Below are 12326 nucleotides of genomic sequence, written 5' to 3'. Positions count from 1 at the left end.
TTTTTTTTGAAAAAAGGAAGTTATTTTTTTTATTACTTAACTCAAAAGCCAATAGAAAGTACTAAATATGTTGGTATGATTTTTAATTACAGGCAAAACGTTGTGGAAGCTTTAAATAAAATGGAAAGGTACCTGACTGCAACTTTTATTGTTTATGCACATCACTCTTCGTTTCGCAAGGCTGTGGAAACTTTCTAATATATTGCTACGCCAGTGGGTCTTTGTCTCTGTGCGAAACATGTGTTAACATGAAAAGGATGACCTGGGCATGTGTTAACATGAAAGGATCCTGGGCAAACATGTCGCAACTGGCTGTGAGCGGAGGAGCAGAGGAACAAGCCAAGGAGACGGAGTTGGGTGCTGCTCCTGTGAAGACCTCGTGTGTGCCTTGTGACTGATAAACTTTGTGTTGCCCTGTTATAAGCTGTATCGTGCAGTGTTTCCCCCTGTATTGTGCATATAGAAAAGTGTACGGGTAAATAACTTGTGTAAATAAAGGAAAGACTGCCATTTTGTGTTTATTTCGTGCCCTGCCTCGCCACGTGGCGTTTCCCCTCCTGGTGTTCTGGGACGCTGTGGTGCTCGGTGCCTCTTGGAGCTGTTCAGTGTTCACGACCCTGTGGATAACACGCCGTCTGCCTAGCCTGCCTTGTGTTGGTAGCAGAGAGACGAGGCGGCCGGGGTAACAATTGGTGTCAGGAGTGGGATTTGTGATATTTGATCAGTGAGAGCGCCGATTTATCATGTTCTCCAAAGATGGCGGCAGCCATGAGGGAGAGGAGGCTATGACTGAGGCAGGCACGAGTGAGGTGAAGCCAAGCCAGATGGACCTGATCACTGCCATGCTGGCCAGTATGAGGGAGGAAATGGCACAAAGGGCAGAAGAGCAGGCACAGAGGGCACGCGAGCAGGCGCACCATCTCGTCGAGATGCAGGCAAGGAAGGCAGAGGAACAGTTCTGCCGACTTGTTGAGGTGCTACAGAGCAATCTTGCATCTGTGAAGATGGAAACTCAGCAGTACACCGACAAGGCCTGCAACAGCGTGAAGAGTGAACTGATGGAGGAGGTGCAGACTCTGAAGGGCGAGGTTCAGGGCCTAAGGGAGGAAGTGAAGGCGGAAAGGCGGCGTCATGATGTAGTAACGTTGCAAGCAGAGAAGGCAGACGAGGTTCTGGCAACAGATGCCAGAGTGTCATTTTACTGGGGTCTGCCTGGGGTCCGTGGCAGGAAACCCCCGGGCCTCGCAACGTCGTGGTCGTGTCGGAGCCAGTGGTCGCTGCAGAAGGCTGGGGACCCACCGAAACCGCTCCCTTGGGTATAGGTGGCGGCAAACTCGGACCCGGTCAACCCGCCTCGTTGCCTCCCTCACCCCCTTCCTCCCCCCCAAGTGTGTTAGTTCACGGCACGCGTTCTCCACCCTGCAGCCCCTCGGCCTTCAGACATTCTGTGAAGCGTAAGCCAGCTGAGTACGACGGGAAGGTGGCCTGGGAGGCATATGTCCCCCAATTTGAAATGCTGGCATCTGCCCAGGGCTGGAGCCAGGAAGAGAAGGCCCTGCAGCTGGTAACAGCGCTAAGGGGCCCCGCGGTGGAAGTGTTGGGGCATCTGCCGCCATCCCAACATGCCTCTTACACCAGCATGGCGGAGGCTTTGAAACGCCGTTTCGGGCACCATCACCAGGCCGAGGTATATCGGGCCCACTTGAAGAAGCGGACTCGTGAGCGTGGCGAGACACTGTCCCAGCTGGCGCTGGTAAGGAGGTCGTACCCTGCGGCTGCGGAAGAGATGATTGTGGTCCTGGCCCGCGATTTTTTTGTTGACGCTTTGCAGGACCAGCAACTGCAAATCTACGTCAAGCAGGCACACCCTGAGGACCTGCAGGTGGCGCTGGCGAGGGCCTTGGAGTTCGAGGCCTTCCTGAAGGCAACCAGTGGCCTAGGGCCAGCTGCTCAGCCCCGCCGTGACCTCCGGGACCGGAAGGCTAAAGTGAAGTTAGCATTGAGGAAGGTGAGCCCGAGAACTTTCCAAGGCTTGTGTTGGGGCTGCGGAGAGGTAGGGCACAGATGTAGTCAGTGTCAGATGGAGCGGAGAACACGTCCTCTCAACCGGATGGATTCTGATGCCTTCCAGCAGTGCTGCAATGACTGTGGCAGGTATGGTCACCATCCGAGTGCATGTCCTAAGGCTAAGGAAGTGGTACAGGAGGAAAACTCGGACAGGCTGGAGAAGGGGGCCGAAACCCAGCTGTCCTCGGTTCCCGGGCCCCGACTTGGATAAGCTGCCGTCGAACCAGCACGATGCAGGTGGAGGGCTCAGTAGATGGGAAGCCATGCCGCCTGACAGTGGACACTGGGGCTGAGAAGACCCTAGTGCGGCCTGATATGTTGGCCACTATGCGACTTCCAGACGCACCACAGAGACTGTGTGGTGTCACGGGGCATTGTGTGCAGCTCAAGGGGCCAGTGGAGGCTCGTATTGGCGTGGGCAATACGGTGCAGCGGCTGCTGGTGTATGTGGCCAATCTGGACGAGTACTGCTTGCTGGGCCTTGACTACCTGACGCAGAGTAAGGCGTGTGTCGACCTTGGACGGAAGCTGGTGAGGGTGCACGGTGAAGATGTGCCCTTGCTTCCAGAGGTTGGCTGTGCAGAGGTAGTTACGGCTGAGCAGAGGTAGTTACACCTTGCCCCCAGGACAGAGTATAGAATCCGGTGTCGACTGTCAAAGGTGATGCGTGGAGTAGAGGGCCTCGTGGAGCCCATCCAATACCTGCAGCTGGCTGATGGTGTAGCGGTTGGGTGGAGCCTTGTTGGACCAGGGGAGGGGTTAGTTACAGTGTTGGTAGCTAACTTCTCTGATAAGACCGAAAAGGTGCCAGCTGGTGCAAAGCTGGGCACTTGTGAGGAAGTGGAGCATCCAGAAGAGTCGTCGGGGAGCAAGGAGTTGGTTGGTGTGGGGCCGTTGCCTGGCTTCCTCGAGGACTTGGCGCTAACCTGGCGAAGGAGACCTATGACCGGCGCATGAGAGAAGTGAGGTACAACATAGGTGACAGAGTGTGGCTGAATAACCCGCTTCGGAAGCGAAGGCTCTCGCCGAAGCTACAGAGCCCCTGGGAGGGGCCATACACGGTGGTAGCGGCCCTCTCTGATGTCACCTATCGAATTCGCAGAGGGCGAAAACGACCGTCTGTTGTCCACGTGGACCGGCTGTGGCGTTACCATGGGCCAGGAAGCTACTCCTGGGGCCATGGTGAAAAAGATGAAGTTAGCCCCAGTAGCGGCGATGAGGACGTGGCAGACGCTGACCGAGATGAGGACGAGCATTTGGACGGTGAGGGCGATGCAACAGACGTCAATGGTGACCATGAGCCAGGTCTTGGGGCAGAAGATACCCCTCTGGGTGCCACTGCCAATCTACCGCCGCCCACTCCTCCTCCAGAGTGACCCCAGCGAGAGCGAAGAAAGCCGCGCTGGATGAAAGATTTTTGTGTTTCTGAGAACTGATTTACAATTACGGTTACTTTTGTTTGAAAGAATTTTGTTTGTTCCTGAGGACTAATTTTATTTAAATTTTCTGTAGTTTGTTTCAGGTTTAGATATGTCAGAGCAGACGGGTCGTCTGCTTGATAGGGGGGGATAGTGCTACACCAGTGGGTCTTTGTCTCTGTGCGAAACATGTGTTAACATGAAAAGGATGACCTGGGCATGTGTTAACATGAAAAGGATCCTGGGCAAACATGTCGCAACTGGCTGTGAGCGGAGGAGCAGAGGAACAAGCCAAGGAGACGGAGTTGGGTGCTGCTCCTGTGAAGACCTCGTGTGCGCCCTTGTGACTTGATATAAACTTTGTGTTGCCCTGTTATAAGCTGCATCGTGCAGTGTTTCCCCCTGTATTGTGCATATAGAAAAGTGTACGGGTAAATAACTTGTGTAAATAAAGGAAAGACTGCCATTTTGTGTTTATTTCGTGCCCTGCCTCGCCACGTGGCGTTTCCCCTCCTGGTGTTCTGGGACGCTGTGGTGCTCGGTGCCTCTTGGAGCTGTTCAGTGTTCACGACCCTGTGGATAACACGCCGTCTGCCTAGCCTGCCTTGTGTTGGTAGCAGAGAGATGAGGCGGCCGGCGTAACAATATTACTCAGATTCATACATTTTTTCTTATCTAATAAATTATTTTTCATATGAAAAGTGGAAGTTGCATGATGTTTTCCTCTTATGGCATCCACCGCAAGTGAGCTCTGTGTCCGATTTAGACTATATAATCCCAATGATCATGGACATTTACTTGATTTACTGATTGAATTATATCAACAAATCAAGATACACAGAATTTTCTTTAATATTCTTGAGCCTGTAAGGTTTTGTCATAAAGGTAAAGAATTATTTTGAAGACATCCATCCCACCAAATTCAATACCACGCCATATGACTCGGACACGTCGGAAATTCTTACCATTTCGTTCCAGCGACCATCACGATTGACTTCAAATCTTACCCATATAAAGTGGATATGTATTTAATGTATTGCTAAAAAGGCACAGGAACGTTTTAAGCACTTTTGCAGTAAAAGGTTATATATAAAGAAACTTAGGATGCGATTCGTAATTAATGAAAATTTAAATACTTATCTGAGACCTCATGAAATATATCTAAATAATATCGCGCTCTGATTGGCTGGCCAGAATGTATCAAACCTTATCAAGTTGCAGGTATAAACTCTGAAGCAAACCGAAAAGATGTTTCATCAGGTTCCAATATTGTATGTATACATGGCAAATATGTATGAGACTGTATCAAAGTGTTAGGGGGTTCAGAAATGTTACATAAAAGACCTTAGGTTTTTTATGGTTTTCTATTGACTTTTTATGTAAACATATGTAAATAATAAAAACTTTGTATACTTTATATGATACAACTTGAAACAATATATCAAAGTGTTAAGGTTTTTGGGATGCTACAAAAAGGCCTTTAATCTGATTATGGTCAGGTAAGGGCTATTCTGTGTAGTACCCATATGTATCGGTTATTCATCAATAATACATTCATATATTCAATACTACATTCTTTCTTGCTGGTGACATATGTAGCATAGGCACACTACAAATACTTGTTCAGCATATACGGCGAATGTGGTTTAGACCTTTGTGATGATTATGCCATATTTTGTCAATAAAAACTGGCTACACGGCTAAACAAAATATCAGATCAGAAAAGTGAAGTGTCCAGTTTAGACTTCAGCAACTAGGACCTGAGGACGAAACTGTTAGAAATTTGTAAAACTCTTTTTCAACTTGCAAATAGTGGTAACTGATTAAATATGCGATAATGCTTTATTTAGGGTTGGTAAAAGATTCAATCTGTAAAACAGTCATAGAATTTATTAAAAATAAACCTAGGTTCATCTTATCACAATCCTGTTTTTATTTCTGTGATTAAATTCTTACATTCCATTTTTATACAGTAAATCATGGCTTGTCAGTGTCTTGTACATACATATAAAAAACTATATATGAGCCTTGACTTTTTGTGGATACGCCCATTTATAAAAATTAGATATAGGGCTGCAGTTCCCGCCACAATCCGAGAACGAGGATGGCCTAGGGCGTCCACCATAAACCTGGGAGGTGGACTCAATATTCGGCTGTCAGGATTATCAGGGAAAAACGAGGAGCGCCCTGCAACCCCAGAGAAACTCGTGGGTGCAATCCTTCCCCTCCTCCCTGAGGGCTCTACGCTCTTGCTGGAGCCTGGCAGATCTCTTGTGGCAACAGCTGGTAAGGTAAAAATAGACATATACAGCCTGACTAGTGTTTTTTTTTTTTTTCCTTTACCGAGAATTTAGTGGTGTTATGGGCTCTTGTGCTTTTACAGGTGTATTATGACAGAAGTGTTGGGATGAAGGTTAATGAGAGCGCAGGTTCCTCATGGGTGGCGCTGCTATGACTGAAGTCATTCGTCCTCCCCTGTATGGAGCCCATCTCCCGTGACTCACGTGACTATCCCATCTAGTCAGGTCATAACACTACAAATGAACTGATCTTTTATGGTCAGTCTCAATTTCTCCATATCACGGGTTTCTGACCAGCATACACTATGGAAAGGCAATAACTAAATTTCATTCACAGTGAATTTAGTTTTAAAACACGTGATTTATCGCCCAAATTTGTCAAGAAAGGAAATATTTACTCAGTAATGAAATTGTCATTTCAGTATTGGAGCTCTTTGAATATTAGCCAGAACTGATAGACCCCTCATGTAATAGCTTATTTACAAATAGTACGGTGATATAATTTTTGATAATTATCAAATTTATAATCTCATAGGTGATACTAGGTCAGCAATATAGAGAAAATGATAACTATGTGTTTGGAGAGTAATTCTGTTTAAACATGCAGACCATGCAGGGAAAGGAACTTTAACAAAAGATTGTTTTGACCCGGCCTACGTTTCACATTTATTATCTTAAAACTATAGAGTATATTTATTTTTTTATTTTATAAATATTTTCATCTGTCAGTAGGATTCTAATAAGACTGACCTGAAGAAAGCAAGTATGTTTTCAGACAGCTCGTTTTCCTTTATCAAAGTAAGTCACAATGCCTTTGGGTCCATCTAATAGTAGCAGCAGAGATAGGCTAGTACGTGGTAAAGTGTCGGTTTTTCAGTTGTCTGGGGGTTACTACTGGGGTTTGGGCACACGGTGGTTAGGACTAAGCTCAGCCGAGCCAACATCAGCTGACAAAACTGAAACCGAGTCAGCAAAGGCTGGGCTCCCCTATAGGCATACCCCGGGCGAGCCACAGCTTGCATATCGGACTCACCCTTATTCTTAGGGGTTCGACTGACGCTTTGTCACTGTCACCGTCTTTGGCGTTGGTGTGATCGCATTTCGTTGGTATACATTTGCTTATAATTTTAGTTTTATTTCTGTAGCTTTAAATGACTTTGGTTAGGAATCTGTTTTTTTTCCCTCACTGCATGTTCCCCAACAGGAGAGGGCTGTGATGGATGTCGTTGGGCCAGTGTGCGAGAGCGGAGACTTCCTCGCCCACCGTTGCATGCTTAGCCCAAGCCCTTCCTCCGGTGACGCTCTCGTGGTTTGGGCAACAGGGGCGTACTGTTCCTCCATGGCTTCCAATTATAACTTGCGCCCGCGCGCCATCGAGGTCATCGTAAAGGCGCCCGACCTCTACACTGTCGTTAGGAGGCCAGAAAATTTCGGAGATCTCATTTCGTGTTACATGTAGATGATATGAATGGTAGACGCCATTACAGCAGAACGAGGCAAGGCTATTACTTAATAGCCAATATAGAAACAGGCATATTAACTGTTAGGCCGCTTTGTGTCATGTATATATAAACATATATGTATATATAAACATATATGTATATATATGTATATATATGCATATGTATATATATATATAATGCATATATATATTTTATATATATATATATAAATTTTGTTTTTGTGTTGGGGTGTTAATGTATGTATATATAATATATATATACCTGTGCCAATATATATATATATATATATATATTTAATATATTATATATATATATATAATTATTATATATATATGGTTTTTTGGTGTGTGTGTATATGTCCGTGGGGGCTTCAAAAAGTTCATGGAAAAATCCATAATTAAAAATCATATTGAAGGCTTTGAATTTCAATACAACTAAACATTCTTACTAACGTGTCATAACGTGTTCAAGCGTGAAACCCTTCAAAGCAGGGAATAACGCATCGCCGCCAGTTTGGAATCAAGTGATGTGAATCATGTCAGAGCAACTCTTTTTACATCTTTAAACAATGGAAAATTGGTACTTTCCAATTAATTTTAAAGTTTGGAAACAAAAAGAAGTCGATGGGGCTAAACCGCGACTGTAAGGTGATGTCAGACATTTTCCATCAAACTCCCATAGCACAGCTCGTGTTTGCCGACCGCCGTGAGCGGGTGCATTTTCGTGGTGAAGGAATGCGTTGATGCAGCTTTCCAAGGGGTTTTTCCGAGTTTTTTTTGTACAGTTTTCTCTAAAAAGCATTCTAATAAGCAGATGTAATTGTTTTCCCTTTCTCTCGAGGAAGTCAATCAGAAATCCTTCTGCATTTCCCTTTTCTCTTGAATGCTAGATTTTTCTTTGACTGGTCCACTTCCCCCCCTGGGCAGCCACTACTAAATATTGAATTTTGTTCTCGGGATCAATTGGTAGAGCCATGTTTCATCCCGTCACAATTTTCTGCAGAAAAGCTTCAGAGTCCTCATCCAATTATTCAAAATTTCAATTGAAAGATCTACCCTTGTTTGCTGCTGATCGGGCACAACAGCCTATGGACCATGAGCAGAAAGCTTGCTTAGCCCACGGAGATGTTGAGAACCCCCGGAGATGTTGAGTTGTTTGCTACTGATGCAGTGGCTATTTATCTATCCTTTTTTAAACATGTCGTGAACATCATCAATGTAGTAGAGTAGAAGCAGAGGGCCCTAATAGAAGCACAGGCGTGGTAAAGAGTAAGCAAAATATTAAAGAATAACGAGGGAAAATAAAGGTAAGATTAAGGGAAAAAGTGGGCAAATGGGAAAACAAAATAAAACAACTCTAAAACAAGGTGACAGGTAAACAGTAGTTAAAACAGCACTAAAATCTTAATGAAATCGTAAAGGAGAAAGGCTGAATAAAAACAGAAGTAAAAGCGAGTATTTAAAACGATAACAGGTAAGCAGTAGCTAGAATGGGAACTAAAACTCGACTGAAATCGTATAAGAAATTATTAAATAAAAGCTTATAGACTAAAAGAAGTAAAGCATAAAAGTAAAAGATAAAACACAAAATAAAGAACATGTAAAACCCAAAACAATACAGTAAATAATGGGGTAAAGTTCAAAATACACAGCTCACTGAAATCGTCATTGAAAGATAGGCTAATAAAATACAGTGAACTTGGCTATGACTGAAATTGAGTCCTTGCATAGGCTGAGAAGAACTGACATGTAGAAACGTAACATTAAAAAGTTAAGGAATAATGTTACCCTTGGGAAATTTAACTTATATATAACTAGTGCCTTATTGATTCATATACTGATAACGTCCAGCGAAAACAGAACCTAGGCAAGTAACGTATAGGACTAATACAAACTTTGGTGATGCTTCAGCAGAGGGGAAGGTAGATTTAAAACCCCCAGAAATTTCCCCTTGGCACTGTTTTTTTGTCATAGGGCGCGGGATGTCCATGGACTTGTGACGTCACAAAATAAACGAATCATTTCTCAAAGTAAATTACAATAAAATACAAATTAAACAGAATATGTGATAAAACCATTGGGCAATAAAATGTACACATAAAAACAAAGACACCATGAGGATAAAATATAAGAAAAAAAATACGCATACCAATATAAAAAATACAAGACAAATATATAAAACGATAGAATATGATCATAAAACCAAGCCAAAAAATCTTAAGGCAAAAGTGTAAAGCCATAGCTCGTGCCTTCCTCCTGCAGCTTCACAGAGAGAAAAACGAGATCCTTCCCCCCGACCAGATGTACTCAGACGCCACAGGCTGGGGAGCCACTGGCACTCTCTGAAACAATCAATAAGGTACCGAAGTCATTCTTCACAAATCAGACTAGGGTTTCCATTGCGCATGGCAGATCATAGAGACAATTGACTATGTAGACAGGTGTTGCATGCACTTACAGAGTTGTGAATACACAATTTCTGAGACAGGGACCCCCCCACAACAGCTGCCGGGCTGGTAAAGAAATGCGGCATGCTTATATCATGGCGACCTGCTGGCAATCACGGTAAGCATCGAGTGTCAGAGAACAAAATGAGACAGCCGTAAAAGGTTAACACAGGCCGGGCCATATATATGGGAGGCCCGGGTGAAGCTAGATCTTCCCAGTGCAAGACAGTAGTGTCTCACGGGAGAAGTAGCGGGTATGTTTGTGCCAATGAATTCATATATATTTGTGTACCTTGTTATGAAGAGGATATAACCATAATAGTTCAGTTATATTTGTGTACTTTATGTGTTCTAGACCTGAAATGAAATTGCCAGTATGTATTTTATAGAGGTTCTAATTAAAGCTTAAAAAATGAACAGTATATTTATCCATCCTATCCACAAGATCCGCCCGTTTTAACACACACACACACACACACACACACACACACACACACACACACACACACACACACACACACACACACACACACACACACACACATATATATATATATATATATATATATATATATATATATATATATATATATATATATATAGTATATGTATATGTGTGTGTGTATATATGTATATATGTATATGTGTGTGTATATATATGTATATATGTATATGTGTATATACACACACACACACACACACACACACATAAACACACCACACAACAACACAACACACATATATATATATATATTATATATATATATATATATATATATATATATATATAGTGTTGTGTGTGTGTGTGTGTGTGTGTGGTGTGTGTGTGTGTGGTGTGTGTGTGTGTGTGTGTGTGTGTGTATAGAAAGCTATCGTTGCGGCATTTGCTAATTGTACTAGTATACATACCTGATAAACATATATATTGTAAGGGGAGAACGATCTTTGACAGAGACGGGCCCAGAATGTTGCAAAGAGAGGCAAGACTAAACCTATAATTGCCAAGGACCTAAGATGATAAATATCGTAAACATGATGACATTATATGTAGCAGATCCATAGGCTCAGTAAAGAAAAATGTCCACATAAATATATTCATGACAATTTAAGGGATAGTACATACACATATAATTTCAGTCATATTGTTGCCAGATTTATTTTTGGTATAGGGGCGGAATTACTCAAACTAAATGCTGAAGCGGCCATCCTACCCCTAGTTTGATAAAGTTAATTTAAGTAGGATAAGTAAAGTGAGATTGCAAGTACACCGCACGCTCAGATCATGTTGCAATGTAAGAACTACTATATGCCGTAGCAAATCGTAACAGCAATAATAATGAAGATATGAATATTATAAAGATGAAAATAACGTTATAAATAAATAACACTGATAATGATAATGACACGTAAAATTACAACAGGAATGCTTTTACTAACAATGTTAATGATAATGAGAGAGAGAGAGAGCGAGAGCGAGAGCGAGAGAGAGAGAGAGAGAATGTCTGCCCCGTTTAACAGATTGTCTTTTCATGTATGCAGATGATCGAGAATTTTCAATAATACCGTCGTGTTAAATAAACGCACAATAATAGTAGGAAATCAAATGATGCATGTGTGTTTCCCATAAAGGCGTAGGTGAAAATTGTGTGCATGTACTTAAAGAGACAGATATAGAGTATTAAAGAGCCTGCTCAACTGTTCCCATGGTAACACATCAACACAGCCGGGTCAAGAAGTACGACCACACTTAATCGGCTTTATACGAATGGATATTGTCACAGATTTTCAAAATTATTATTATATTTCAATTCAAGAGTAATGTACAGAATGTGCTTACTACGGCGACTAAATACGATATGCATAATTGAATTGAATACTTGAAGGAGAAATCGGCACCTCCGCCTCAGCGACGGCCCGGAGACTAACCGATCTAATAATCAACACCCAATATGGCTACTTGTGAGTCGTTCGCTCTCAGAGATGTGTTTTCTGAAGATAATTTGTCCCTCTTAGCGAAGTTATTCAAGGATGAAGAGTTTCGAAAACTTTTTACAGAGTATGCTAAAAACCTCTGTGATCCGGAAAAGCAAAAACAATATGAGCGTGAGTTAAAACAGTACGAAAAAGAGCGTGGGGTTGACATTGTTTTCGTAGAGCCTCGACCCTTCCTCGCCCTCGCGGCCGGAGGCAGCGGTGGAGAGCGGGTTTTCGTGAATATCTGCTTGAGTGACGCAATTCAGAAGCCATCCTTCGAGTTAGTTAATGATGATCATCAGAAGGGCGAGAAATGGTCCTTCCCCCACGCCGTCCCCCAGCCGCGCCGGGAGCACCTTAGTAACGACGTGTTGCCAGGGGACGGCGGGGGGGCGCCTGCCGCGGTGCACGACGTCGTCTTCCATCCCGACGCGATGCTGCTCGCTAGCCGTAGCAATCTCATGAGGCAGACTGTTATCAAGACTGCCATAGATAGCGTGAATAAGAACAGTAATGCAAACCTAACAAATCCAAAAGAAATTGAAGGGATAAACTATATTGGTCAACCAGTTAAGTCTGTGATAAAGAAGGTTGTTGATCAAAATTTATATGATGAGAGTGAGAAATGTAATATCATTGGCCATAAAAAAATAAGACA

General features: G+C 43.4%; 1 protein-coding gene, 1 long non-coding RNA gene and 1 pseudogene across 2 annotated transcripts in view; all 3 read left to right on the top strand.

Annotated features, from left to right (window-relative positions):
• LOC119589983 overlaps positions 1-5896 on the top strand; it is a 25692-nt gene extending 19796 nt beyond the window's left edge. Inside the window, exons 2-3 of the long non-coding RNA XR_005230226.1 lie at positions 5565-5771; positions 5869-5896. This is a non-coding gene — a long non-coding RNA (uncharacterized LOC119589983). The remainder of the gene's footprint in view (positions 1-5564; positions 5772-5868) is intronic.
• Positions 5897-5976: 80 nt separating this feature from the next.
• On the top strand, positions 5977-7408 carry LOC119589981 (diaminopimelate decarboxylase 1, chloroplastic-like). The gene is made up of 2 exons (XM_037938673.1): positions 5977-6010; positions 6990-7408. Exon 2 carries the CDS (start codon positions 7002-7004, stop codon positions 7242-7244), a length of 243 nt encoding a protein of 80 aa, XP_037794601.1. The 5' UTR covers positions 5977-6010; positions 6990-7001; the 3' UTR covers positions 7245-7408.
• A 4235-nt stretch (positions 7409-11643) lies between these two features.
• Positions 11644-12326, top strand: part of LOC119589982 — an 8678-nt pseudogene continuing 7995 nt past the window's right edge.

This window comes from Penaeus monodon, chromosome 26 (assembly GCF_015228065.2).
Source record: "Penaeus monodon isolate SGIC_2016 chromosome 26, NSTDA_Pmon_1, whole genome shotgun sequence".
NCBI lineage: Eukaryota > Metazoa > Arthropoda > Malacostraca > Decapoda > Penaeidae > Penaeus > Penaeus monodon.
This window is presented reverse-complemented; position numbering and strand designations above follow the sequence as displayed.

Coding starts and splice junctions, on each gene's coding strand:
- LOC119589981 (XM_037938673.1), top strand. CDS start 7,002: ATGGATGTCGTTGGGCCAGTGTGCGAGAGCGGAGACTTCCTCGCCCAC.